Raw genomic sequence first — 26,933 nt, forward strand, 5'->3', positions numbered from 1 at the left:
TAGGGACCACAGTTATCCATCGGTCTGTGTTATTCAGGAAGAACCCATGAGTCTGGTACTAGGATAGAATGAAGTTGTGCAGTTCACATTCTTATCCTTTTACCTTGGGGTATTGCCTATGGGTCCTTGGACTCCTTTTCCTTGGATCCTTGGTGGATGCTCAATAAGTCATGTAGTTTACCCAGCTCTTAAGGACAGGTTGCATCTTGCCTAAGGTGTGCAGCTACAGGGAGGAGGTGTGGGAGGGACTGGCCTCCTACCTTCCTATTGTTACTGTCCTCCTCCAGTGGACAGAGGAAGAGTGGACAAGCCTTCACGAGCTGGACTGGTGTGCTTGTAGGTGATCTGCATGACTGAATATCCTATCTGTAATCCAGTTTTGTTTGGATTAATAGATGCATTTCCAACCTTCTCTCTAGCAAGGTAAGAGAAAGACTGACTATGGGCAAGGCAGTTGGTTAGTTTTAGTTATATAGTCTACAACATTGTAGGTTCATCTGTTCCTTTTGAATCAAGGGTTTTTCAGTCGGTTGAACATCCCTAGTTCAGTAGATTAGAGGTATGGTACCCTTCCTTTGCTCTTTCATGACCAGGAACAGAATATCAGATGAGCCAAACTACCAGTCAGTTCAGAGAATTACTTGGAATCTTCCCTCCAGTAGTAAGTTTCCATATGTAAAGACCAAGGGTTTGTATTCGTTGAGAAACAAATGACAAATTTTTAATTAATTTGTATTTTTCCTAACATGCAAACCTGAGGTCTTTAAATAAAAGGCCCACCTCTTACAACCCCTCATTCTTTTACCTGGGCCAAAAGGTAAACTGAAAAGATCGAATGCATACTGGTTGGGGGGCAGTACTCCTGCCCCTACCTTTGGCAACTGTTACCATAACTGCCTTGTTAAATTTTAATGGCCGGACTTTCCAGCTTTGGCAAAAGTTATCCATATGCAAAGACCTCAGGTTTGTATGTTATGAAAAATACAGTTTTATAAAAAATTGTCATTTTTTCAGAGGTTTAATGGATTATAGGGAACCATTCCATGTCCCCCCCCCCCATAATGTGCAGTCTTTTTCACATTCCCCTTTGAGAGGTTTGGTGATTGCGCCCTCATCATTATAGCCTGATCTCAGGACTGCCATGTGACAGTCAGAAGAGTCCATTGCCAGGGAACCGGGTCAGTTCTTGAGGTGATATGGTTCTGTGCCTTCTGTCACCTTCCTCTTATTTACCATGCCCCAGTACCTGTTTTATGAGGTTGATTGATTGGTTTATTGATAATGAAATTTAGGTATGGAAGACCAAGCGCCAGAACCCACCAGGATTATTCAGCACCATAACGAAGGTGAAATATATAAATTAATGATACGATTGATAATGAATAGGTAAATGGTGACATACTAGTAAAATTGTGTTAAAATATGAACGTAAAAAATGAAGAATGATATTAGATAGAACCAACAAAAAATAAGTATATATTAAACTTTTATATTCAAAATATATACTTAGTATAAGAATAAATATGATTAAAATCTTTATTAAATATACTGAAATCATATCATTAAAATAACCAGATTCTTTCAGATAACCCATAAGGTTATCTACCTCAACATCATCATTTAAAATTTCTAAAATAGTCTTCCCAATTAGTAAGTACTTTTGCCTAAGGCGATTAAATTTATGACCGTGCACCAGCATGTGCTCAACGGATAGCTGACCACCACAGTGAGCACAAATTTGGGCACTGGCTCCTTCTAAAATAATGTATAGCTATGAGTGAAGCGGGTATGGCCAATCCTAAGCTGTGTTAGGATGATCTCAAATTTTCTGTTATGATTAAAACTCGAATTCCAAAAATCAATACTTTTTCTAATGTTTCTGTACTTCCTATTTGTGGATAAAATGGGGGAAGTCCATCTTTGCTGCCATTTTGTACGAATATATCGTCTGCTAACTGGACGCATATCCAAATGTGGCACCTTATTAGTTAAGAAATCTCATCTTGCGGTATCCTTTGCTTTACTATCAGCCAGTTCGTTCCCTTCTAGACCAGTATGCCCAGGAATCCAACAAAACTTAACTGATTTGTGGTGAACAGAAAGATAAAAAAACCATTCCTGAGCCTTTTGAATTAAGGGGTGGGTAGGGTTAAACTTCTCTAGGGCTTCTAAAACACTCCTTGAGTTACTATATATGACTGGATTTAAATTTCTTAGCAGATGGAAGATTTAAAGCATCAACTATGGCTGTTGCTTCAGCAGTGAATATGGGTGAGGAGTCTGATCAACTTTTTTATATATGATTCCCCCCTCACATAACACTGCACATCCTACTACATGTTCCGATTTTGATCCGTCAGTATAGATTTTCATGTCATTTATATGCCTCTCATCATGCTCCAAAAACTTGTCTCTGACTTCTTCTTCCAGACGGTCTTTCTTCTTTGTGTCTTTAATGCAGACATCTATTGCTGGAATAAACCATGGAGGGATAGCAGGATGTTTAACTTGTAGGATCTTCTGCATGTTTGTGCTTTCATCCTCCAGATCATCCAGCTGTCTGATTTGAAATGGTATTGAAGATCCAGATCCAAAAAGACTTGAGTCACACTGTTTTAAGATCTCAAAAGGAGGATTCTCCTTCGAGCATTTCAGCCGCATGTTGTGTCTCAGACCTAGCTCATGCCTCCTTAAGTCCAGTGGTAGCTGATGGGAGTCTACATAAAATACTTTCAATGGGTGAAGTTCTTAAAGCTCCAGTGCAGATCCTTAACCCCATATTATGCACAGCATCCAATTCCTTAAGTTTAGTCTTTGAAGCAGATGAGTATACATGGCAGCCATTATACTGCATTATAAAGCCTTAACAACGATTTCTTATTAGCACCCCAATTAAAATTAGATACTATTTTTAAAATATTTAGTGATCTTTTCACTTTCACTTTTAACTGGTCAATATGATTTATTCCGACTCACTCAGAATAAGTATATCATTTCAAATCGTCAGTGTTATCGTATAGCCTGAACAATTCGAAATATACTGACCCAGTCGTAGCCCAAGTCTTATACTACAATACCCAGGTTACTTCACTCTTATGCTAGTTCAAATTGTAATTAAATTAATGCAGTGAGTTGTGTATATTAACTAAACAAACGATATAAACTTACTATTGGCGCATTCAATTGTCCCTAGCTCGAAGTACAGTAGTCAGATTGGTGTGAGCATTCTCTATCTCATGACCCTCATCCAAAGCACACCTCAAGAAATTCTCCTTACATTTAGATATGCATATTTCCTAAAGGAAGTTTTCCCTAAATGTATTTTAAGATGAATAGGAATACTTAAGTGGATTTGTAGGCACTGACAATTATGGCTGCAATCTTGAGTCCTTATTAGCTCAAACCTCACTGTATCAAAGCTGTGAAGAGACTCAGTTCACAGCCATCTGTGACCGACACCAAACCTGCGACTAACCACCGGACAAACAACCGATACCAGTAGTTAAGCACTATTACATGTATACTTACAATTAAACACACAAAACAGCCAAAACAACGCCTTTCATTACTAACTACAAACACAACAAAACATAATATCCTTCTTCTACATAATATGCATTTCCACTTGCATAAATTTAAAGAGAATACATAAAACTGTACCACAACTTGCGGAAAAGTACAGTCTCTCTTGTCGAAGTTTCAACTTACTCCCCCGCAAGAAAACTTATGCCTACATTATTTACAGTAGTCCTGTTCTTATAAATGCCTTTCTGGCATCTGCAAAAGCCCTTTGTTGGCGAGTTGGTTGAACTTCAGACCGTCATTATTTACAGTTAGTCCTGTTCTTATAAATGCCTGTTTTCAGTGGGTAAAATCTGCAGCTTACTTTTTACTTTTGAGCAGTCCTGCTCGGGTGGGTGCTTGACTGAATGCCATCTGTCGCAGGATTAGTTTCCCTTATCTCCTTCCACAGCTCTAAGGGGTATAACTTAATTACAGGTCTCATAAGATGGCTATGTGCCATTCTTAGAGTAGCCACTCTAGGGACCTTGTCTCTCCCCATGTGTAACTCGATCACTTGGCCCAACTTCCACTTGCTCCTTCGCCCCTTGTCATGAATGAGGACAACTTCCCCTATCCTGGGCCAAGAGCCATGCACTATTCCTATTTGATGGGTCTCTCTTAACATTGTTAAATACTTCCTCTCCCATCTCTTCCACAAGTCGTCACACAACTTGGATACATACAGGAATCTTTTCTCGGTAACTCTCTCCGTCCATAGGTAGGGTCACTGGAAACCTCTTCCCAATTTACTACTTCTCTTGAGAAGGACTTCAGCTTTCGTCCAAGGATCAAATGGTTAGGGGTTAAAATTTCCAGCTGATTCAAATCCCGGGGCTCGTAACTTTATGGTCTGTCATTGATAATTCCTTCCAGCTCCACCAGCACACAGGTCAGTTCCTCAAAACTGAGCAAGGCTTGGCCTATGATCTTTTTTAGACATGACTTCAGAAGTCCTATCAGTCTTTCCCATATAGCACCAAACCATGGTGCTCTCACTAGAATGAACTTACAGTTACACTTTATATCTAACAGATGTTCTATTACCCTGGGATTCTCTGACATGGTCTTAAGGTATTCTGATGCCGCTACAAACGTGGTGGCATTGTCACTCAACATGAGTGCTGGGAAACCTCTTGTGCTACAGAATTTTCTAAAACTCATGAGGAACGAGTCACAGGACTGGTTATCAACTAGCTCCACATGTATGCCTCTGGTTACTGGGCACGTAAATAAGATGATATAAGCCTTCTCAGGGTTTTGTCCTTTTCCCTTAACCCATAATGCGCCGGTGTAGTCCATGCCTGTAGTATTAAAAGGTTGCTTACATTGCACCCTGAACTCAGGTAATGGAGGAACTACATTGGGCCTATACAGCCTCCCCTGCATTCTCCTACAAATAACACAATGGTGTATTATACTCTTAGTCAGTTGCCTTATCTGTGGGATCCAGAACTCCTGTCTGACACTCGCCACAGTGGCATTTACACCCATATGAGCGTTAGCATCATGATGTTCTTTATTAATTACCCGAGTAACATAGCAACTCTTTGGCAATAGTATGGGAAACTTAACAGATTCGGCTAACTGTACGCGTTCTAGTCTACTCTGCGTAGGTGACTAGTCTCGCCCCCTAGCAAGAGAGTTAGGAACAACTAAGCAGATAATCCTCAGTCTGTTTCTGCGACGTCTGGTGTTAATATTGGGTGTCGGCAGTTTTTTTTTTTTTTTTTTTTTTTTTTTTTTTTTTTTTTTTTTTTTTTTTTTTTTGGTTATTTAACCGGACCTTAGTGTTTAAGCTGAAAGTCAAGTAATTTCAGCCGAATGCATTCAGGATGAGTTTTTTTTCTTGTTTTTTTTGGTACTAAGTGGTGTCTAGTATATCAAATGTTCGTATTTACAGCGAACATTGCAGTTAATTGTTTAGCTCTCCTTCGCTGAGTGGCGTACTATAATGTAAACATTGGTTCATTGTGGAACCGATATTTACATTCACTACTGAACTGATTTTTTTGATAATGAATACCTCTACAGTAGTGAATTTACAATCTTTGTTTTAACTCACCTTTACGACAAGTAATGTAACAAAGTAAAGTGTTGCTGAGTAACGTGATAAAGTAAACTTTGCAGTCTCTATCATCTTTATCTAGTAGCATGATAAAATGTAAACATTGCGTTGGCTACAGGACTGATATTTTTGGTAATGATACTCTGTATCTCTGCAAGTCTCAAATAATGTTTGTTAGGAGTTGAGATTTGGTTGTTTGATGGTACTCTATGTACTTTAAAGAATTAAACATCTTATTACACTTTCCTTTGTAGAGAACTGAAAAAGTGTAAGGGCAGAATGTAGTAAGGAGAGAAATTGTTCATTTTTTTGGTTGTGCTGGGTTTTTGGAAGAATTGACGCTCTTGACAGCCGAGGATTGGTTCCGAACGCCCAGGAGTGCTCACCAGCTCCCGATTTCGTAACTTACGAGGTACTAGCTCACTTGACGCCACCAGTTGCCTGGCACCATCTGCATGTGGGAGCACCAAGCTCCTGATCGTCTGGTGCCTACTCTCCCCTTGTCCAATTTTTTCTCTCATGCTACTAGCCCTCTAATTTTTTTTTTTTTTTCTGTTCCCATGCCTGGCTTCCTCGCTTCCTTTCCATGCCATTGCCAGTCTTGTGTCTAGGTTAACAGAAGTTAACCTTGTAATAGTGAAGTGAAGTGTAGTGCAATGGAGAGATGTCTGCTTGTCCCCCGATGCTCCTAGACAGAAAGTCCCTGTCAAACTCCCCTAAACCTGGGAGGAGGCATACTGGAAGTCCAAGGGAGGTCTGGGGGTTACACACGGGTAGTCGCCCCCTCAGTCGAGCCTGTTGCCAGTCCCAGATATCGATGGACAGCCACTGGAAAGGTGTTTTACTGGATGTTACTGGATGTGTGGAGAAGGATGTGGCTATCCAGCCCTATCGGATCTCCTAAACCTGGGAGGAGGCATACTGTCGGTCCATGGGAGTCCAAAGGTGTTTTTGCCCATGGGTAGGTGCTCCCTCAGCTGAACCTGTCACTATTTCCCAGGTATTGGTGGATAACCACTGGAAAGGTGTACAGTACCAGTAGACACCCACACCTTATCTTCCAGTGGATCAGACTCTTGAGTCTACAGGGCGCAGCTGACATTTCCAGGCTTGCAATGGAGGTTCAGGCTCCTTCGATCCCTTGTAAGTGCCCTAGGGACCCCTCTTGTAGTTTTTAGGACAAGGCAGAGCTCCCAGTGGATCCCAAGCACCCAATGGCCTCTAAATGCCAAGTGGATCCCAGAAGTCCAAAGGGAGCAGATCGTCCCATGGGATCAAGGTGCCCAGTGGTATCCAAGCATCCAGAGGGATCTGATAGATCCAAGCATCCGGTGGGATCTGATGGATCCAAGTGTCCAGTGGGATCTGATGGATGCAGGTGTCCAGTGGGATCTGATGGATCCAAGTATCTGGTGCAATCCGATGGATCCAAGCACCCAATGGGATCCGAGGGATCCAAGTATATGGTGGGATCTGAGGGATCTAAGCGCCCACTGAGATCCGAGTGATCAGTGGGATTCAGGCGCCCAGCAGATCTGAGTGTTTCGGGGGATCTGATGGCTCCAAGTGTCCAGTAGGATCTGATGGATCCAAATGTCCAGTGGGTTCTGATGGATCCAAGTGTCCAGCGGGATCCAGTGGATCCAAGCGCCCAGTGGGATCTGAAGGATCCAGGTGTACAGTGGGATCCGAGGGATCCAAGGGATCCGAGCACCAACCTGCTGTGTCCAGCACCTGAATTTTAAGAACACACTGTTGTCCTGTCTTGTACGCCAGTTCCCATTGAACAAGGACCAAATCTACCTCCGGACAAGACTTCTGGGTCAGAGTTGTTAAGTTGCTGAAGGAAGCTCCCTCTTTTGGGCTATTTCCTAGTCATCCAAGCATCTGTCAAGGTTGGAAACTTGGCTTTCGTTTAAAAGGAGCAAGACAAGTGTCTTTTGTCTTCCCTCACTCTAGTACCTTGTCAGATCTAGACTTTCTTGTCAAGATTGCTAGAAGTCCTAATTTTCTGGACTTACATCAGGAGCACTGGCCAGAGTCCTCCTGTCAACTCTCAGTTGCATCTCTTGGATTTTCGAGTTTTTCCGTTTGCCAAGGACCTCTGCTTTCAGATGGTCCGAGAGTTTTGCCCTCTTCCGAACCCCCCCCCCCCTTTCATGCCTGGGATGTTAGTAGTGAGCCTACTCTAGCTCTGGCGCCTACAAGTCATTGGCCAGTTTGGACAGACCTAATAGGACTTTTCAATGTGTCCTCCAATTTTCCTTCAGTTCCAAGGTTTCTGGCAAAGACCGAACGCCATGAGGTTCTTGGCTGTTCACTCCGCTGAAGATTTACATGTTGACAGTTGCTGTTCTCTACTTCCTGTCAACAGTAAAAGCTACCTTCTTCTCATGGTCTTCTAGCAGTTTTGTTCTTTGTTGAACGACCTTCCTGTAAGGCACCAATTCGTGTTTACCTGGACCCTTTCCCCAGCTCCTGGCGCCACTTCCTAGTGCCTGGCACATTTGTCCAAGTGCCCAGCACTTGCTGTAGAGCGCTCGTCATTATATCTCTAGTACTCAGTGGCCACCTCTGTACACCTGGTGTAAGCTCATGGAGCCCAGGTTCTTATGGTTATGGAATTTTTTAAGCCATTGTAACTTTTCAGAATTTTTAGCTGCATACAGTTCTGCATGTCTTTGTTCTGTACAAGGGTGTCATCGAGTCCACGCTAAGCGTCATCAAGGTCAGTTTTTGTTGATTCTGCATGGCTTTTGACATTTTCACTTGGCTGTTGTAAAAAGTTGGCAGAGTTGGCACGGTTGTCTGCAATTCCGCACGTCCTTCTACTAATTTGCTCTTTTGGCCGCGAATCTGCATAATCATCAATGCCAGGCATGCCCACAGTGGATAGAAGATGAACCAGACAGCCTCTTCCTTCAAGCTTCATGGCCACTGAATGTATTTTGGAGATGCGGGAAGCACATTTCCTTGTCCTTGCTAGATATCAGCCTCCTGACAGCACAAGTTTTCTCTGGAGTCCTTGTTCCTCTTGTATTTAAATACTTATAGTTGTCCGAACTTAGTCTTTTGGAAAGGAAGTTCCTTCATCCGTAAACCTAGTCCTGATTTCTTTTTAACGCTTTGGTTACGGGTTGGGGAGCCTTCTTAGGGAACCGGGGTTTTTCTGGGGCGTTGTCCCCGGAAAGACGAATCCTTCACTTCCTTCTCATAGAGGTGGAAGTTTCTTCACATAACTCCAATGCTTTTTGATCTTCATGCACTCCTAGACTGTGGTAACCATTCAGACTAGACTACAGTTTTAATGTTTTATGTAAGCAAGGCTCTATCCCACATCTCCCCACCTCTATAGGAAGAGCCCTGTTTCTGTAGACAGATCAGTCAGATCTTCTAGTCACTTGATCAGTTCATAGAACTAAAGCCCTATCAGACGTACTGAGATGTCAGAACGGGACTGTCAGTCTCCCGGCTGCTGGGATCTGTGGAATCTATGGGACAGACCTGTCTTGGACCTGTTTGTCCCTCCAAGGAATCTTCGTTTTCCTCCTTTTGTGGTCCATACCATCCCTATATCCTGTGCAACATCCTCGTGCTATAGACAGATCGTCGGACCACCTCTCTTCACACCCTACATCATGGTCAAGGAGGAGCAACACAATCTTCAGGCTAACTCCAAGTTACGTTGTCCACTTAGCCATATTCTGGACTGTGTCATGGCCATATTCTGGCTTGTGTCATGGTCCCTGAACCTGCTCGATTGTGGGCAGACTCTACAGGATCCTCCCCCGCTATGTCTTCTCAGACATCTTCGCTTCAAGAGATCTACCAAGGTAGTCAGATCTTCCCCCGACAGAATCCAGACTATCTGGAGGATTATTAATTGAAGATCATTTTTAGACGTATTGCAGAGGCCATTGCAAGACGTGTAAGTCAGTCTTCTCTCTTCGTCTTCCAGACCTGGGGATCGACTTTCTGAAGCTAGTACCTCAGTCCCTAGGTCTCCTCTGCAAGTCGTCCGTGTTCCTTTTGCAATTACCCGTTAAGGGGTATCAAACTATGCGTAACTCGTGTAAGCATGGAGACCTAGTTCGTTGGCATCCCTAGCTTAATTTTCTTTGAAGTTACTGACACGCCCAAGCAAGGAAGGAGGAGACATGGTTTGCTCGTTTCTCCTTGGATTTTAGTCAAGGACATGGACCAATCCAAGACCTGGCTCTGTTTTCTTTCTTCCTTAGGAATTTTACAGACATCCATGTCTTCCAGGAGCGCCAGACAACACCTGAGCTCATAGCTCTTTTGGCGCCAACCCAGCACCAGCTTTGCCTTATGACGTCAGCTTTTGCTCTGAGCGCCCAGTAGCGCTCAATAGCTTTAAGGAAGACTAAAGTTTCTGATGCCAGCTCATTCTCTTGAGAGCCAGAAGTGCTCACTGGCTCTGAGGAGGAATAGAGAGCTCTCTGCCCAGCTGGATGGTATGGTATTGCTTAAAAAGCTAGAAGTCCCAGGCCATCCATAACCCAGGGAGTTACGGCAAGAGCTCTTCTCATTTTCTAATTAGAACATCTTGCCTTTTATCCAATTGGACTTCATCTTCTGAGACATACTCAGATTTAGGAGAAGCATTTTCCTCCTAGTGAAAGCTAAAGATGTCAGAACAGCCTCTAGCTCATCAGGTTTCAAACACTATATATCCTTTATGTCCATTCGACGATCAGCTTACTGGTAGTAAGATCGTTCTTCGTTTCTTATAATCTTGAGGGAGTTTAAACAGTATTTAAAATTTTGGCAGTACCTTGTGATTTTCAGTTACTGGCATGGTATCACGGAAGGAAGCATAGGGCTTTCTCCCACTGCCTCTTCACCTTATAGTGTTTTCTCCTACTGCCTCTTCACCTTATAGTGCAGTGTTGAATTTTGGGGAGCCTTGGGGGAAGGCGGGTACAGTGTACCCAGAGCACCCGGCACTCTTATTGGATGGGTTGTGGTTTTTCTTCAGTGTAGGTGACAGCATAACCTGGTTGTTTTTATTATGGTACTACGCCCAGGGCAAGGGCACCTTTAAAGTTCTGCTAGCCATCAGATAATTCCTTGAGTGCGTAACTTCCACTGATGCTTTAGTAACGATTGGAGTTCTCCTCTGCTACAAAGCTCCCTCTTTAGTAGAGGTGGCCCTTGGCTTCACCGCCGCGCCACTACAGGTTAAGTTGAGCACCAGCCAGAGGTAGCTTATACTGCAGGCTGTATTAACTAACAAGGAATGACAAGCATTGTTTTCAATGCTAGCAACTTTTCTATCTCTAATTCATTACATGTTTTAGAGTAGAGTATGTCCATGTATCCCACCTCCCATCAGTGTGGGATTCAGCTATGTAATTACTTGGTAAGTTACTTATATAAAAATGACATTTTTATAATAAAATAAAGTTTTATATATACTTACCCTCTGATGGACATAAGCATAAACAGACTGAGGATTATCTGCTAAGTCGCTCCTAACTCTGTCATTAGGGGGCAAGACTAGTCACCTACACAGAACATCGGTGTTGCTACCGCGAAATTTGAATTTAAGCTGCTGCAAATAAATTAAACTAACACCTATGTAATTACTTGGTAAGTGTATTGAAAACTTTATTTCATTATAAAAATGTCATATTCATGGTCTGATAAAATATGGTTGTGAGGGAGGGTGAAAGGGTGGTACAGAACTGTATACTTGATTCAAGGAACAATTCTTAAGCCCTGGAAGAAAATCATCAACAGCAGTGATAAATTCTAGTTATCCCTTTCTATTTCAGTTTAGGCCTATTAAAGACAATGGTATGCATCCAAGAGTTGTTTCATTCTAAATACAGTTCACCTTAGCTATCCACTGCTGGCATTGTTCATTTTCTCTTTCTTTTCAAGTTGCTGAATGGATTCTTAGGTATGAGAGCTTCTTGGAAGCATATTAAAGAATATATTTTTTTCAGCTCTTAACCTGTATTATGAGTGCAGAAAAATGACAGTGCCACTTCTGATGCGACCTCATCTTGTTGTTTACTTGGATGTTCCTGTTGATGTTACCTTGAAAAGAATCCAGGCAAGGGGTTTGCCTCATGAGATAAATTCTTCTGTTTTATCTGCAGAGTTTCTTTCTCAGATGGAAATGAAGTATAAGCAGCAATTCCTTAGGGAAATGAAGTAGGTTACATTTGGTTTTTTATAAACGTGGAATTGCTGTGCTGGCATATTTGTTAAAAATCTTTTGATAAGCACAGTTTTAATTTCATCTATTCTGCAAATAACCATAATTTGAGCTATGTGCTTTCCAACTTACTGAATACAGAATGAGATTATGGAAATTTTGAAGTTCACAGAATAATAAATAATACTGTTAGTTTTGAACTGAAATGTAATCTTGCCTAGAGATGCAAGCTTTGTATGATTTAAAGGATTTCAGATAGATCAGTAAACCTGGAATACGACCTAGTGTGTTCATTAATTTCTATTGCAGAAATCATGCTGAGATTTTGGTATATGACTGGTCAGAAGAAGGTGATACTGAAGTTGTAGTAGAGGACATTGAACGGGTCAATTTTGAATTTGGCAAGAATGACCCTAAAATGGCGGATTGGAAGCTTAAGGATGAATGGGAATGGTGTGAAAAGCGAATGCAGTAAGTACATTGTATTTTTTCCCTAATGCCTAAGACAAGAACTTTACACTTTGTTTCTGTGATAATATTGAATGTACAAAAATGGAAACCATTGCTTTAGCATTAGCATATTACATTTTCTTAGACAGGCCACCTGGAATTTTGAAAGAGGAAAAAGTAATTCTCAACAAGCAAGAAATACTTCATATGTGGGGAAAGACCTCCACACTTGCTCCTCATTAAAATTTTTCTCATTTGATTTGATATTCCTTGTTATTTGTGAGAGAAGGTTTGTGGTAATTATTGTAGTAGTTTCATGGCTTTTCCATTTGCCCTAGAGTGCCATTCTCAATTGCAATTGTTCCTTACTTCTAGAAGTAGAAGTTAGTTATATGAATCTTACCTCACTACAGTATTATGATAGCTGTATTCCCCACGTCAGGCGGTAGAATGATTGAATGTTAAAACTAAAAAATTAACTGGATCATTTAGTTTGAACTGTGGTGGTGAACTGCTGGTGCGAGCATATATAGTTTTTTTTAGTTATTAGTTTTCTGGAAAGAAAACTATTGTGCTGGCTTTGTCTGCCCATCTGCACTTTACTCTGTCCACACTTTTTCTGGCCGCCCTCAGATCTTAAAAACTACTGAGGCTAGAGGGCTGCAAATTGGTATGTTGATCATCCACCCTCCAATCATCAAACATACCAAATTGCAACCCTCTAGCCTCAGTCAGGCCACCACCTGGCTGTTGTTAAAGCTTCATGGGCCGTAGCTCATACAGGTCTATACAGAGACCACCGAAATATAGATGTATTTTCGGTGACATTGATTATAAAGGTGTACAGAAAACTTGATTGCGTTGAAGAAACTTCGGCACATTTTTTACTTGGTTCTCTTTTCATCACTTTGCGAGGATGTATTGGAAGAGTGCGGTTTACATATTCTCATTGAAAATTTGGATTTTTTAAAACTTGGTCTGATATTAATTTGGTTTTGTTTGTTATTTAGGATATCTAATCAGAAAGATAATGACAAAATGTATAGGATATGTAAAGTGAGAATGTGTAACACCTGTCTTTACACTTAGGCTTAAGATGGTCATGACCCATGCTTAAAATTTAGGAGCAAGGATTGGCCCTTCAGTGGCCCATGCAGTGACGATTGTCCAGATGTTTTGAGTAATTATTTGAAGGATGAAAGGAGGCGAGAAGTTGACAAGTTAAGGAAAAATGACAAAGAGGTCCTCCTAAAGCTAAGATAGGAAGTAATAATAGAAATAAGAGGCTTTTTTCTGTCAAGAGTTGCTTTTCCCTCTCTTCTGGTGTACTTAGGAATGCTTCTCACTTTAAACATTTTTCTTCACTCCTCAAAGCTCCCTGTATCATTGAGGATATCAAGTTTGGGATAGTATTAGAGTCTGATGTTGCCAGCTGTAGTACTACGTTTGAAAAGTTATGGAGTTTACCACTGCTACACTCATTTCATTACCAGCACAAATAAATCATCCTTTAACAGGTTTTCCCCTGGCAACAGAGGAAGAGCCAATGCCCTCCCTCTGTTAACCATACCTTAGCCATGCCCTGTGAAGCTCCCTTCACTGTTGGAGGTACAGGGAAGTGGGGTAAGTCTGAGAGAGGAAGTGGTGTGTGCCTGTTGCCTCCTTCGTCTAACCGATCTGGCGTGGGTTGCACACAGGCAGGTTGATGCTTGGTTGCAAGGTAGAAAGGGATGAACTCTTAGCAAGCAATCCCTATCTGGGTTCATACTCTGGTTCTCCTGTCACTCCTAACCCTCGTTTGATGATGTCTCCCTCAAATGTTGCTTTGGCATCTTGAGACACTCTTCTGGTGCCAGACACCATTGTTCTCCTTCTTGGTCTCCTAGATGTTCAGGTTCTGCCTGTCCATTTTCACATTTGTGTGATGTGCTGGAGGTTATTTGTGCGGCAGGAATGGAGCATGCAATTATAATTGATCTGCTAGTTATAGATTTTTATTGCCTTTGGTGCTGCGCCATGCTAAAGTGTCACACTTGTTCTCATTTTCCTCTGGTGTCATACTGCCATACTTAGCCCTTTCCTTTGTGCCCCATATTCCTTACAGTCAATCTATGAATCACAGTCTCTTTGGATACTGACAATTCCTTGCAAGTCTCCTCATAAGTATGCAGTCTTTACAAACTTCTTTGAGGTGCTTGAGGTCTCCTGTATGGTGCTGACACTTGGTCCCTTCCCTGATTAGGCAGGTTGATCTTGCACGTTTGATTGGTTCTGTTTTGGTAGCACAGAGTACTGGTATGGCTCCCCTACCAGGTTGTTTGTCATCAGCACCTCATGATTTTCGACACAGTAGTGAGCTAATATGGGGGAATTTTCTGCTCTCAGTGCCAAGCGCAACTTGGCGTTGGTTCTTCCTCTTCCATTGAATGAGTTTTTGCTTCTAAATTAAAGTCTCTTGAGAAGAGTGAAACCTCATTCATCCCAAGGAGTTGGGAGTTCTGATGCTACCACCTCTAGTCTAGTTATTCCCTCTGAGGAGCCTCAGGCTTTAGAGCTCGGCTCAGACAAAGGAGAGGAAGTAATTCAAGGGAGAATCATTTCATGGAGGAAATGTGTATCATATTTCCCTAATAACACTTCTATATAAAAAACATGGGCAAAATTCAGGAAAATAAGTGTTGCCAATTTTAAGCCTCCTAGACATACCATATTAAAAGATGGAAAAAGAATACTTGATCCAAAAGAAATAAGTAATGTAATAGGAGAAAACTTACCAAATGTAAGCAGTGGTAGAAATTTAGATGAACACTTTTGCACAAAGAAAAATAATATAGAATTGTTAACAATAAATTTTGCAATACGTAATAGAAGATATATATTATAATAAAAAACTCAATATAGAAGAGTTGGAATGTGCTCTCTTGAACAATAATAAATCTGCTCCTGGAGGTGACAATATTTGTTTTGAAATGATCTGCCATTTCCCACCTTGGCAAAGTCATACCTGTTACAATTTTATAATCATATATGGCTTTGAAATTTATTTCCAGATGAATGGCAAAATGCCATAATAATTCCTATTCCCAAACCTGGAAAGGATCCCAGTAATGTAAGTAATTACAGACCCATTTCTTTAAAAAGTTGTGTATGCAGACTATTAGAGAAAATGGTAAATGCTCGACTAAAATGACACATTCAAGAACAAATTTTGAATCCTACTCAGTTTGGGTCACAATGTAATAGATCTACTTTAGATTCTCTAACTATTGGAATTAAAAGTAACCTGTACACAGATGATTTTGCCATATATTATTCAGCATCTTGCATAAAACATGCAGAATGAATCATTAATAAAACCATAAAAAAATAGATGAATGGGCCTCATCTATAGGGTCTAAATTTTCCATAGATAAAACACAGGAAGTCATGTTTTATAAAAATAAAATATGGAGAAAAGTGAAGAAATAGATTTAAAAATCAGAAATCTTAGTATACCAATTGGCCAAAAGCAAAATTTTTAGGATTAGCATTTGATACTCACTTGAATTAGAAAACCCACATAACATACATGAAATCAAAATGTTAACCCTTAAGGGACGGATTGAGCCTGAGTGTGAAGCAAAACAGGATTGGGGAGATGGACGGATTGAGCCTGAGTGTGAAACAGTATTACGCAACACTGATTATGGTAAGAATGGGGCGAGAGAGAGGTGCCAATACTTCTATATGCTATAAATTCACACTAATGGCAACTTTTATACTGACCTACGAGTCGTACCAGTATTGCCACAGACATCTTTCTAGCCATCAGTAATGCTTGTGACTTGAAGGCGGAAAGTACTGATTGTATGTTAGTTTTATAAGTTAGTCATTATTTTATTTTCTGCATTGATGAAGTGTATGGGTATTACAGAATGTATAAAAAGAAAGCTCATGTTTAATTTTATAAGATGTTTTTGTAGCATAGCACTCCTTATGTTTAAAGAGTGTGTTATTGTTGTGACGTCATAGGAAGTGACGTCACAGGACGAAAATGGCGGGAGGGAGAAAAATGTAAACAAACAATAAGCGGGAGTGTTGAAAGCATGGTGGAAAAAAGGTAGAGAGAGCTCTCTGAAGGTTAGGTCGATAATGGTTGGGTTGTAAGTCTGTTTGTGGTTTTTGTTGTCGTAAGCTGGATTGCATAGAGTAAAAAGAACAACGTGAACAGGTGAGTGGATCACATAATTGAATAATTTAAGGATAGGTTAGGCTAGAAAAATTTTCAAGTACTGCATCTCTCCTCACGAGTCTTTTTGTAAATTTGCTTGTAAATATACGAAGAGGTTGCTGTTGTTTTTTGTTTTTGTCTGTTTTTCACCATGGATGTAGATCTCCACAAACCAGGGTCTGTCTGATCTCAATCATTTGAAACATCCAAACAGAAGAAGGTAGAGGCAGTTTCGTGGAACTTGGATGTGGTTCTAAAGTGGCTCTCTAGTTCCCATTTCGAGCCCCTTCGTTTAGTAACATTAAGGGATCTGATTAAGAATACCCTTTTCCTTGCAGCCCTAGCAACTGCTAAGTGAGTTAAGTGAGCTGCATGCCATTGTTAGGGGGATTGGCTTCTCCCAAGGGAATGCAATCTGTTCCTTTACCGTCTGGTTTTTAGCTAAGATTGAGACACTGTCTAAGCCCTAGCCTCGTTCGTTTACCATTAAGAACCTAATGGAAATATTGGGCCCAGAAGAAGTGATTGTTCTTTGTCCTGTGAGGGCATTAAGATATTAGCTACACAAGACTGAAAAAATCCGTGAACCTTCGAGTAACCTGTGGTGCTCTGTTAAAAATCCTTCTTGTCCCTTTCCAAGAATGCCTTGGGGTCTTTTCTTAGAAACCTTATCTTGGAAGCACATTCCCATATTGGAGAGGACGCCTTGCCTTCTGTTAAAGTAAAAGCTCACGAAATCAGGGCAATTGCTACCTCGTTAGGTTTTAAGCATAACTTATTGCTCCCTTCCACTCTTCAATCAAAATTTTGGAGGTGCAAGTCAATCTTTGCAACGCAAAGATTGCAGTACCCGGGTCCATTGTCAGTGGCTGGCGTGGTTTTGGGGGAGAAGCGTAGGAAGCATCCCTTCCATCTTTTTTCTCTTCGCCTTGACATAGGGTGTCGAGTCTTAGGAGAGCCCGGGGGTACCGTACCTGGAGTACCCACCAGTTTTTTAGTGGACAGATAGTGGTTATTTTTTTTTTATGTGCTGTAGGTGACAGCGGTGTTTGTCTGGTTGTTTTTATTGTGGTACTGCACCCAGGGCAGGGTTAACTATTGATGCTTTGCTAGCCATCGGAAATGTCCTTTGCTGCAAAGCTCCCACTAAACTAGCAGGCGCTTCACAGCTACACTGCCATGCCACTGCAGGTTAAGATGAGCACCAACTAGAGGCAGTATCTACCTGCAGTAGCTCTCTACCAGGTAAGGAAACAACAAGCATTGTATCATACTAGCAAACTTTCTATTCATTACCATTACTAATGTTTTGGGGTAGAATATGTCCGTGTGTCCCACCTCATGTCAATGTGGGATTCAGGTATGTAATTACTTGGTAAGTTACTTGTATATATAAAAGTGACATTTTTATGATAAAGTTTTATATATACTTACCAAGTACTATTACAGAATCGGAGCCCTCCCTCCCACCCTCACATGGACATAGGGGCACAAACAAATTGAAGCTCTTTGCCGAGTTGTTCCTCTCTTTCCCCAAAGTGGGCGAGGCTAGTCATCTACCCAAAACAAAAGTAACATTACCACAAATTTCAAAATTTAAGCTACTGTGCGAGTTGAAACTATAGCTATATACAGTGAAACCTCACTTTAACGGACTAATGGGGGGGAGGTCATCTGTTAAAAGCCGATTGTCTGCTAAAGTGAAGCATTTTTTTGTGTGTTAAAAGAGGTTTTTATCAGTAGGCTAGCCTCAGCCTAGGTGTGATAATCACCTATGTACATGAAAAGATTCGCAGTATGAAATACACTGATAGTAAAGGTAATAAAACCCTTTTTATACCCTATATATCTCTTCATAATAAAAAGCATATTTGAGGAATAATTCCATATCATTGACATCAACTTTTATCTATGTGAGGCCAGTTGACAAAATGTAAACATCGAGGTATGGTTGAGCTCACAGCAACCTTTTATCTTTTGGTAACTTTTCAGAAATTTTAATGGTAATGTAATTACAGTAGTAATAACATTTAGGATAACATATTAATTTTTCATTAAAAATTCATTATCATTTTGGTGGTAATAACTGTTTGGAACAATTCAATCATACGAACAATAAATGTACAATAATTATTGTACATTATTATATTGTTAGGGGATTGTGACTGGCAATGAAACGTAAACAAAACAATGGTTTCCCTTTTAGGGAATGTGTGTAGGAAAAACATGGTATAGAATTGGCTTTATTTTGTTTATTTTAAATTTCTAGGGATACAGTAAGGAAAACAGCATTTATAATAACATCATCTTTACATAACCAGTATTTCATAAGATACCTATTGTTGCAAAAGCTAGCCTAAAACACAGATGGTTTTGTAATTTAGCAGTCGTCTTATACAGTTGTCTTATACTACAGATAGGAGATAAATTCATGAAAATTTGTCATAATTTTCAACCTCATCTTATCCAGAAGTTGTCTTATACACTGACTTACACGGTAAGTTCCAATTTCGCACCAATGCTGAGGTTAGTGCACGAGTAAACGTAAACAACAACAGCCATTACCCTTGGCCAGATTTTGTCCGTTAAATTGGATGTCCGTTGGTTCTGGGTCCATTAAAGCAAAGTTTTACTGTAATTACTTGGTAAGTATATATAAAACTATTTTATCATAAAAATGTCATTTTTTGATTACTGTTTATTGCTTACACTTTTCTTTATAAGGTGTGGATGGTGTACCCTCCAGGATATCAGAGTAAAAGGCTATGATAAGAAAATGGTTTGTGAAAAATTTTTAAATTTTTCATCAAATATTAAGGCACATTTTTTATCTCTTACAGATGTGTGTTTAACAAAATAAAGCAGAATTGGCATTAAGGAAATAATTATTTTCTTTGTACTGATGACACTTTTCTCTTAGGTATACTAAATACAGAAGTCAGTTCATGATGTGGTTGGTTGTACCTGACTTTGATGTTGAGGAGATGGTTATTCCAGCTGGAGATCACAAAATATACGCGGATGTTTTGCTTCAAGTATGTATTGATTTTCATTACATTTTTGTAGTATAGTATACCATATCTTTCAATATTGGTATTTCATATTTTATTCTTGAAGATAATAACTGGTGATGAAGTTTGTAAAATATCTCACAAGTGGAAGGAAAGTTGTAAATGTTTTTCTTGAAAAAATGGTAGAGCTATAGGAGTTTTTTGTCCACATTATCCTTGGTTTTCTTAGGTTCTCTTAGTAAGTATTACACTGTATCCACAAACCACTCTTTTTTGTGAGGCAAGTTATAATTTGTAAGAATATATTTTGCCTGACTTTAGACATTTTTTGTGAGGCAAATTATAATTTGTAAGAATATATTTTGATGGACTGTAGACTTGGTTAGGGTATTGTATTTGTATACAGTTAATGCCGATATTTTAAATAATAGCAAACCAGTAGAGTAGACAGAATAGAAATATGAAATTATTTAATACAGTGTATTTTATTTCTAAAAAGTCAGAATTAAACTAAAAAAAAATTAGAGAAAAAAAACGATCTAAAAGGCAAGAAAAAGTTAAAAAATCTGCAAACAAAAGTTAATTTTACCAAGCCTGATTGTAATGTAATCCAGCTAACAAATAAGTTTAGTCAGTGATTGAATACCTTCCCTGACTGCCCTAAGTTACCTTTGTTTAGGGAGCGTTTGACGAAAAATCGAAAAATCAAAATTTTCTGAGATATTTTAATTATGGCATCATACATATCCTGACTATCTTCTCAGAAAGTTTTATTAAAAAACCATAGTTTAGGAGTTATAAACAAAAACAGTAACCCTATCATAGAAAAAAATTAAAATAATGTAATGATAATGTCAGTATATCGGTAGTAATTTCCTTTTTTTAGCTATGAAATAATAATATCTAAATGCGTTATATGGCAACTCTGTGGACAGTGTTCAGTCAGTCTTTATTTAGATATTTATATTAGACAATTTCATGAATCTTAGTTTTGCCTTATAACATTAGATGATTTCATGAATCTTTTCAAATATTTAAAAACATCAAATGTAACAGCAAGCAAATAAATACCAGAGAAGCAAAATTACATAGCTCAAAATAGTTTTCAAACTGCATCTCCTCCATAACGAATGCACCGATCTCAATGAAGCAAAAAGCAAACGAAAGCTAAATAAATTGTCTACAAACAAAGAGAGAGTTTTTTCATTTTGTTTTAAAATTTTGGGGAATTTTTTCCAAAAATCAATCAAGTTTTTTCAAAAACGAAAAATATTCATAAAAAAAGAAAAAAAATTGAAAAAACGCTCCCTTACTTTGTTCTAATATATAATATCTGTCTACCACGTAAATTTGAGCTCTTAGTTTGCAAAAGTTATGGAGGAGATGCATTTTGAAAAATTTTTGGGGGTGGGGTTACCAGCTAATGGGGGCGGAAGACGAAAATTATGGTTACAGTCCTTTGCCCTATACAAAAATAAACCCAGGCACAAAATTTGAAACTGATTCATTAAAAAAACCTCATTCTGTTTAAAACTATCTCAAAACTAAAGTTATCGACATTCAGCTCTCCATAAAATCAATCTCAATGAAACAAAAAGCAAATGAAAGTTTGTCTACAAACAAAGAGAGAGTTTTTTCATTTTGTCGAAAATTTTGGGAATTTTTTTCATCGGTTTTTCAAAAACGAAAAATATTTTGAAAAAAATTTGAAAAAAAAACGCTCGCTCTCTTACTTTGTTCTAATATATATCTCTGTCTGTAAATTTGAAGTTATGGAGGAGATGCATTTTGAAAAATTTTATTGTTGTCCTTTTTTCAAAAATAAACCCAGGCACAAAATTTGAAACTGATTCTTTAAAAACACGGAGTTAAGCGAAAACATTTTTAGCTTTATTCAATATTTTTGCCTTAGATATGATTTCATGAATCTTAATTTTCATATAAGAATGCATCTAGCGCAGTGTTGTAAGTACTGAAACTTAGCAGACAACCTAAGTCATCTTAAGATTCACATACGGGTTTTGGTTATTCTTGCAGTAAATTTAGCTTTTATTAGCTTTTGTCAACAGATATGATTCAATGCATCTAGCGAGTGTTGTAAAAGTAAGACTGACTAAGTCATCTTAAGAATTTGCAGTAAATTTAGAGGGCAGATGATGAGTGTGATGAGTGCAAGGATTGGGATGAGAGAAAGTGGAAGGTTCTTGAATCTCACCAATAAGCTTGAAAAGGATAGGAAGAGAAAGGTGGCCTCTAGGGGCGAGAGTAGAGCTTCTGTTAGCATAGATTCTACTCCTAAGCCCAAGTCAGATCTTAGTCCTGATGTTTGTCCTTCCCCTATTCCCAGCCCTCCTACTATCAGTCCACTTACTCCCATGCTTCCGACCCCGATGCCATTGCCAACCTTGAATCCAAGTTCGATAAGAAAATAAACCTGGTAGTGCATACTGTGGAGTTAGAGGCATCCCTGAGAGTCCTAATGGACAAAGTGTTTCAAGAAAAAGTGTCCAGTGATCATAAAGTGTCAAGTGATAGTGCAGTGCAAGTGGAGGAGGTGGCTATTCATCCTGCGGCTCTTCTAGATGAAGGTCCCTGTCCTGCTCCCGTAAAACCTGGGAGAAGACATACCGGGAGTCCAAGAGAGGCCGGTGGGGTTTGCCCACAGGTAGTTGCCCCCCAGTTGAGCCTGTTGCATGAACCCAGGTTTCAACAGACGGCCGCTGGAAAGGGGTCTCTTAGATTTGTCTTTTTTCAAAGTGAAAGTGCATGAAGTATGGGCAGTCGCTACCTCTTTTGCTTTCAGGCATAATATGTCCCTTTCGTCCATTCATCAGTCGACCTTTTGGGTGACCTTTTGGAGGTGCAAATCGATCTTCGCATGTCACTATTTAAAAGAAGTCGAAACATCGTTTGGGAATTGCAGTAGCCCGGGTCCATTATCAGTGGCTGGCATGGTGTTGGGGGGAGTAGCATAGGAAGCATTCTTTCTCTTTTCTGTCTCTTCGCTTTGACATAGGGTGTTGAGTTTTGGGGAGCCTCAGGGTACTTTGTACCTAGAGTACCCACCATTCTTAGTGGATGGGTAGTGTTTTTTTGTCAGTGTAGATGACAGCATTGTCTGGTTATATGTTTTGTTGGTACTGCACCCAGGGGAAGGGCATTTATGTATGTCTTGTCAGCGATCAGGCCTATCCTCCACTGCAAGACTCCCACTTATATAGAGGTGACCCATGGCTCAACTGCCACACCACTACAGTTTAAGATAAGCACCAACCAGAGGCAGTATTCACCTGCAGTAGCTCTCTTACCAGGTAAGGAAAAACAAGCATCGTTTCAATGCTAGCAATCCTTGCTATTTCAAAGTCATTACCATACCTTAATGTTTTGGAGTAGAATATGTCCATATATCCCACCCCCTATCAGTGTGGGCAGAATAAGTTTCATATATACTTACCAGATAAATAATTACAGAATCAGAGCCCTCCCTCCCTCCCCTCTCATGGACATGAGGACACAGACAGAATGAGTTTCCTGCTAAGTTGTTTCCAGTACTCCCTAGTGGGCGGGGCTTGTCACCTACACTAAACTATCGAAGCACTACTGCAATTTTTAAATAAAAGGCTGCCGCACGAGTTAGAAACTATAGCTATGTAATTACTTGGTAAATATACATATAACTTAATTTTATTATGAAAGTATCATTTTCCCAACTTTTATTCAGTAGGTAAACTGTATGGTAAGGAAATGTTTACTACTTATCATTTCAGTGCTCATCCTCTTTCTGTAATTTTCCCTCCTTGTCACTATTCATATTTTATATTTTCTCTATTGTTGTGTATGACTGGATTGTCTTTTTATTCTTTCACTTCAGGCCCTCATTGATCCCTTCTCAACATAGATCTTCATTCTCAGTTTTGACAGGGCTGTTCTCTTTTCTTAGATCATCGTTATTGTTCATTATAATCATTATACGTCAGTTTTTACCTTGATCGACTTGAGTAGTCTTGCATGTTTAACATTATGCATCTTTTATTTAAGGTGTGTATGTCAGTTCATTCTTATGTAATGAGTTGTCACTAGTGTAATACAGCTGGTGTCAAAAGACTTTTTAATCGGTTTTCCTTAACACCCCACTGTATAAAATATCCTGATAAGTCTTGTACAAACAACTACGTACTTGACAAATCAGTTTCACTTATGGTGGCATAGTGCTAGGTTACCAGAAGTTTATGGTGGCATAGTGCTAGGTTACCATAAGTTTATGCTTAATAGCACTACAAAATTAATATTCCTTTCAGAGTATACAGTAAACCCCCCATATTTGCGTTCTCAAGATTCGCGGACTCACCTATTCATGGATTTCTCTGTGGAACGTATATACATATTATTTGTGGAAAATCCGCCCATTCGTGGTATTTTTCACTGAGAAATATTCACTAATTACTGTATTTTCATATTTTCATGACTAAATGTGATAAAACTATTAAAATACTCAGGTATAGAGTAAGCATTTTTTTTTTTTTTTTTTTTTTTTTTTTTTTTTGAACTATCAAAATAGGCAGTTCTATGTGTTTTTAGAGGGGTTTTAAGTATTCGCGGATTTTAGCTATTTGGGGGAGTGCGGTACACATCCCCTGTAGACATATTTGCTTCCTGACATTTCCAGCAGAGTTATGACAGTTTAGCTGGTTGCCATTTCTTTTCCGCATACTGAACATATATCCACATGCTTGTCTACATCATCGTGCTCAAGTTGAACATAAGTCCAAATTTTTATTATTTTCCTTAAGATAGAATAGCCTAAAATTTATCATAGTCCATTCAGTGTTTTGATAAGATAGGGGATTAGCATTAATATACTGTATATCATTGTTGATATTTTTCATATACCAGTGTGTACAAGACTAGCCACAATTTTTATTTCCTTCCTGAATGGTGTTGGGAAGGGATATTTGTTTAGTCTTTGGGGAAGGGGTATTTGTTTAGTATGTTTGTTTGTTCATTTGTCTATCCACCCTTACTAAGTATTGTTTTAAAGTCCAGATCTAAACAACTATAAGTCATTGAGGAATACTGGATAAAAAAGTCAAGGAAATACTACATGCATGCAAACGTGGACTTAGAATCAGGTAGTGGGTCAAGCTTAAACTTCATTGAAATGCAACCTTCTTGACAAATGTACTTGGGATTTTAAACTTTTTACATCGATAGAGAACTAGGAAGAGAAGTACAGGAAAGGTGTGGTCATTGATGGACAGCATACAAGGAGAAACGAGTCACATATAATTGTATGTGAATTTTTTCTCCTCTGTTACAATGGCTGCTTTTAATACTAGAAAGGGTAAAGTGGGTAGCAGCTTGAAAACATAGATAGGCATTGCTGCTATTGGATAACTGAAATATAATAGTAGAAGTACTTTATATTATAATTAAAGTAAATTACACTGTATATATAGGTAGTAGATTACAGAATTAAAATGTCTGATTAATAACAATATGAAAAATATACATTTGTCAGAGGTCTTACTAAAATAGATAACTTGTCTACACAGACTCAGTCTGTTTCTTATTTTCCAGCATGTGGATGTCAAACTATACCCAACATATCAGTATACAGTAGTATATACAGTATAGTGGCTGCAAAAGCTAAGCATGTAATAGGTACCTTATACATCTGTACAGCACCGACATGTAAAAAAATAACAAGTTGCAACTGAAAAACTAATAGTTGCAACTGAAAAACTAATAATCAGTTGTATACTTTCAAGTTTCCTGTCAAAGGTAAACTTAGATACAGTAAATAACTTGTTATGTTCAAAACTTTTATGAATTTTTTAACCAGCCACTAGGTTAGTCCATTATGAATGAATTTATTCATAAAATGATGACTGTTAAATAGAAGGTCTTTCCCTTGGAAACAGACTTAAGGCATCATCAGAGTTGTAAGCAGATAACCCAAATGTCATACAAGATAGTATATTAAGAGAGGAAAGTGTGGGAAGATGTGTCACAGTAAGTTGAGATTAAAACAGCCATATGCTGGCATGGGCACTTGCCTTTGGACACCCCATAAATTATTAAAATCTTTTTATCACAAATTTTAATTAAAAATTTATTGTAAACATTATTATCAATATAAAAAAAGACATTTTTGTACATGGGTATGTACTACTATCAAAGATCTCAAGAACTCTTATATATAGAAATCACAAAATAATAGACCCTTATATTCAGTAGTTAGATCATTAATAAATCATGGACAGTGTCCTTTGTTTAACCCCTGAGAGAATATGACAGTGTCAGCTGGGCTATAGTGAGCATCAGAAAAGTTAGAAGGCCCAGACGTATTTGGATTGTGAAGTATGAGTCGGTAGGCTAGAGATGAGTAGTAATTGTGGAAGATAAGCACAGGAAAGACATAGTGGCAGAATTTTACAGGGGCCCTTTGCATTATTTGGTGCGGAAGGTTATGAATAAATATAGAGATTTAGCTATGTTAATCTACTGTCAATACGATTGGCATGTACTGTATAAAACATTAGAATGCATTTGACCAAGCAAAAGAAAAATGGACAGTCAGTTGAATTTAGTCATTACATTAATGAACAAAATTTAACTTTGTATGAATATCCCGTACATAAATTAATGACAGAGAATTTTCTGGTTACTTTAACTGAACTGGCAGAAATACAAGCTCGTTCATTTGTTAACACAATACCTCTTGTAGACTTGCAACATGCTTTTTAAACATTCATCTTAAATTTTTTTGCTTAATTTTTCAGGCACCTGGTGAGAGATATGAAGTGGGCTTCAACAGGGACATGGGCGACCAGTTCATTTTGACGAAAGTGAAAAAAGATTTGGCATTGTAAATAACTTGGTGTAAGGAACCATGGCGATAATGCATAGGCAGATTATTTAAGTTTATTTTATAAATAGATTGTGCTTAAATTGAAACAGACATTTCCAGTAAAAAGTTTGTAAATTATGTACAGAATGGAAAGTGTTATAAATCATTTACAGAATTTTACTATTTTAATTTGTAAACCTTTTATATATGTTGGTGACTCAATAATTTGTACTACAGTAGGAGAAATAATTATAAGATTGGAGGAGCACAGTAAATGATGCACAAGATGTGAGTGTAAGATATGATGGTTAGCCCTGTAAAGAGTAAGGCACAAAAATTTGAAATTTGTGATGGCTTAGCGAAAGCCTGGAATGCCATTAGATATGGCTACCATGAAATAAAAACCAAGGAATATGGATTCAAATCAATGAAAACTACTGCATGATTGGTTGAAGGATGAGGAGAGCAGCTCTAAACATCAGGCTGTAGATGCTTACCCTCCAGTGTTCAGAACCGTCATAAAAGAAAAGGAGGGATATGATGTGGTACAAAATTAATTAGGAAGTCTCCCATCCTATGCCTTTAGCATGAATAAA

General features: G+C 38.8%; 1 protein-coding gene across 2 annotated transcripts in view; it reads left to right on the top strand.

Annotated features, from left to right (window-relative positions):
- The window catches only part of ND-42 (NADH dehydrogenase (ubiquinone) subunit ND-42), a 96,403-nt gene extending 69,891 nt beyond the window's left edge, over positions 1-26,512 (top strand). For both annotated transcript variants that reach the window (XM_067126012.1, XM_067126013.1), the window contains exons 6-9: positions 11,602-11,812; positions 12,126-12,287; positions 19,397-19,511; positions 26,270-26,512. In XM_067126012.1, coding sequence (XP_066982113.1) covers positions 11,602-11,812; positions 12,126-12,287; positions 19,397-19,511; positions 26,270-26,359 — 578 coding nt within the window. In that variant the 3' untranslated portion in view covers positions 26,360-26,512. The remainder of the gene's footprint in view (positions 1-11,601; positions 11,813-12,125; positions 12,288-19,396; positions 19,512-26,269) is intronic.
- Positions 26,513-26,933: the final 421 nt, after the last annotated feature.

Source organism: Macrobrachium rosenbergii, chromosome 23, assembly GCF_040412425.1.
Source record: "Macrobrachium rosenbergii isolate ZJJX-2024 chromosome 23, ASM4041242v1, whole genome shotgun sequence".
Lineage (NCBI taxonomy): Eukaryota > Metazoa > Arthropoda > Malacostraca > Decapoda > Palaemonidae > Macrobrachium > Macrobrachium rosenbergii.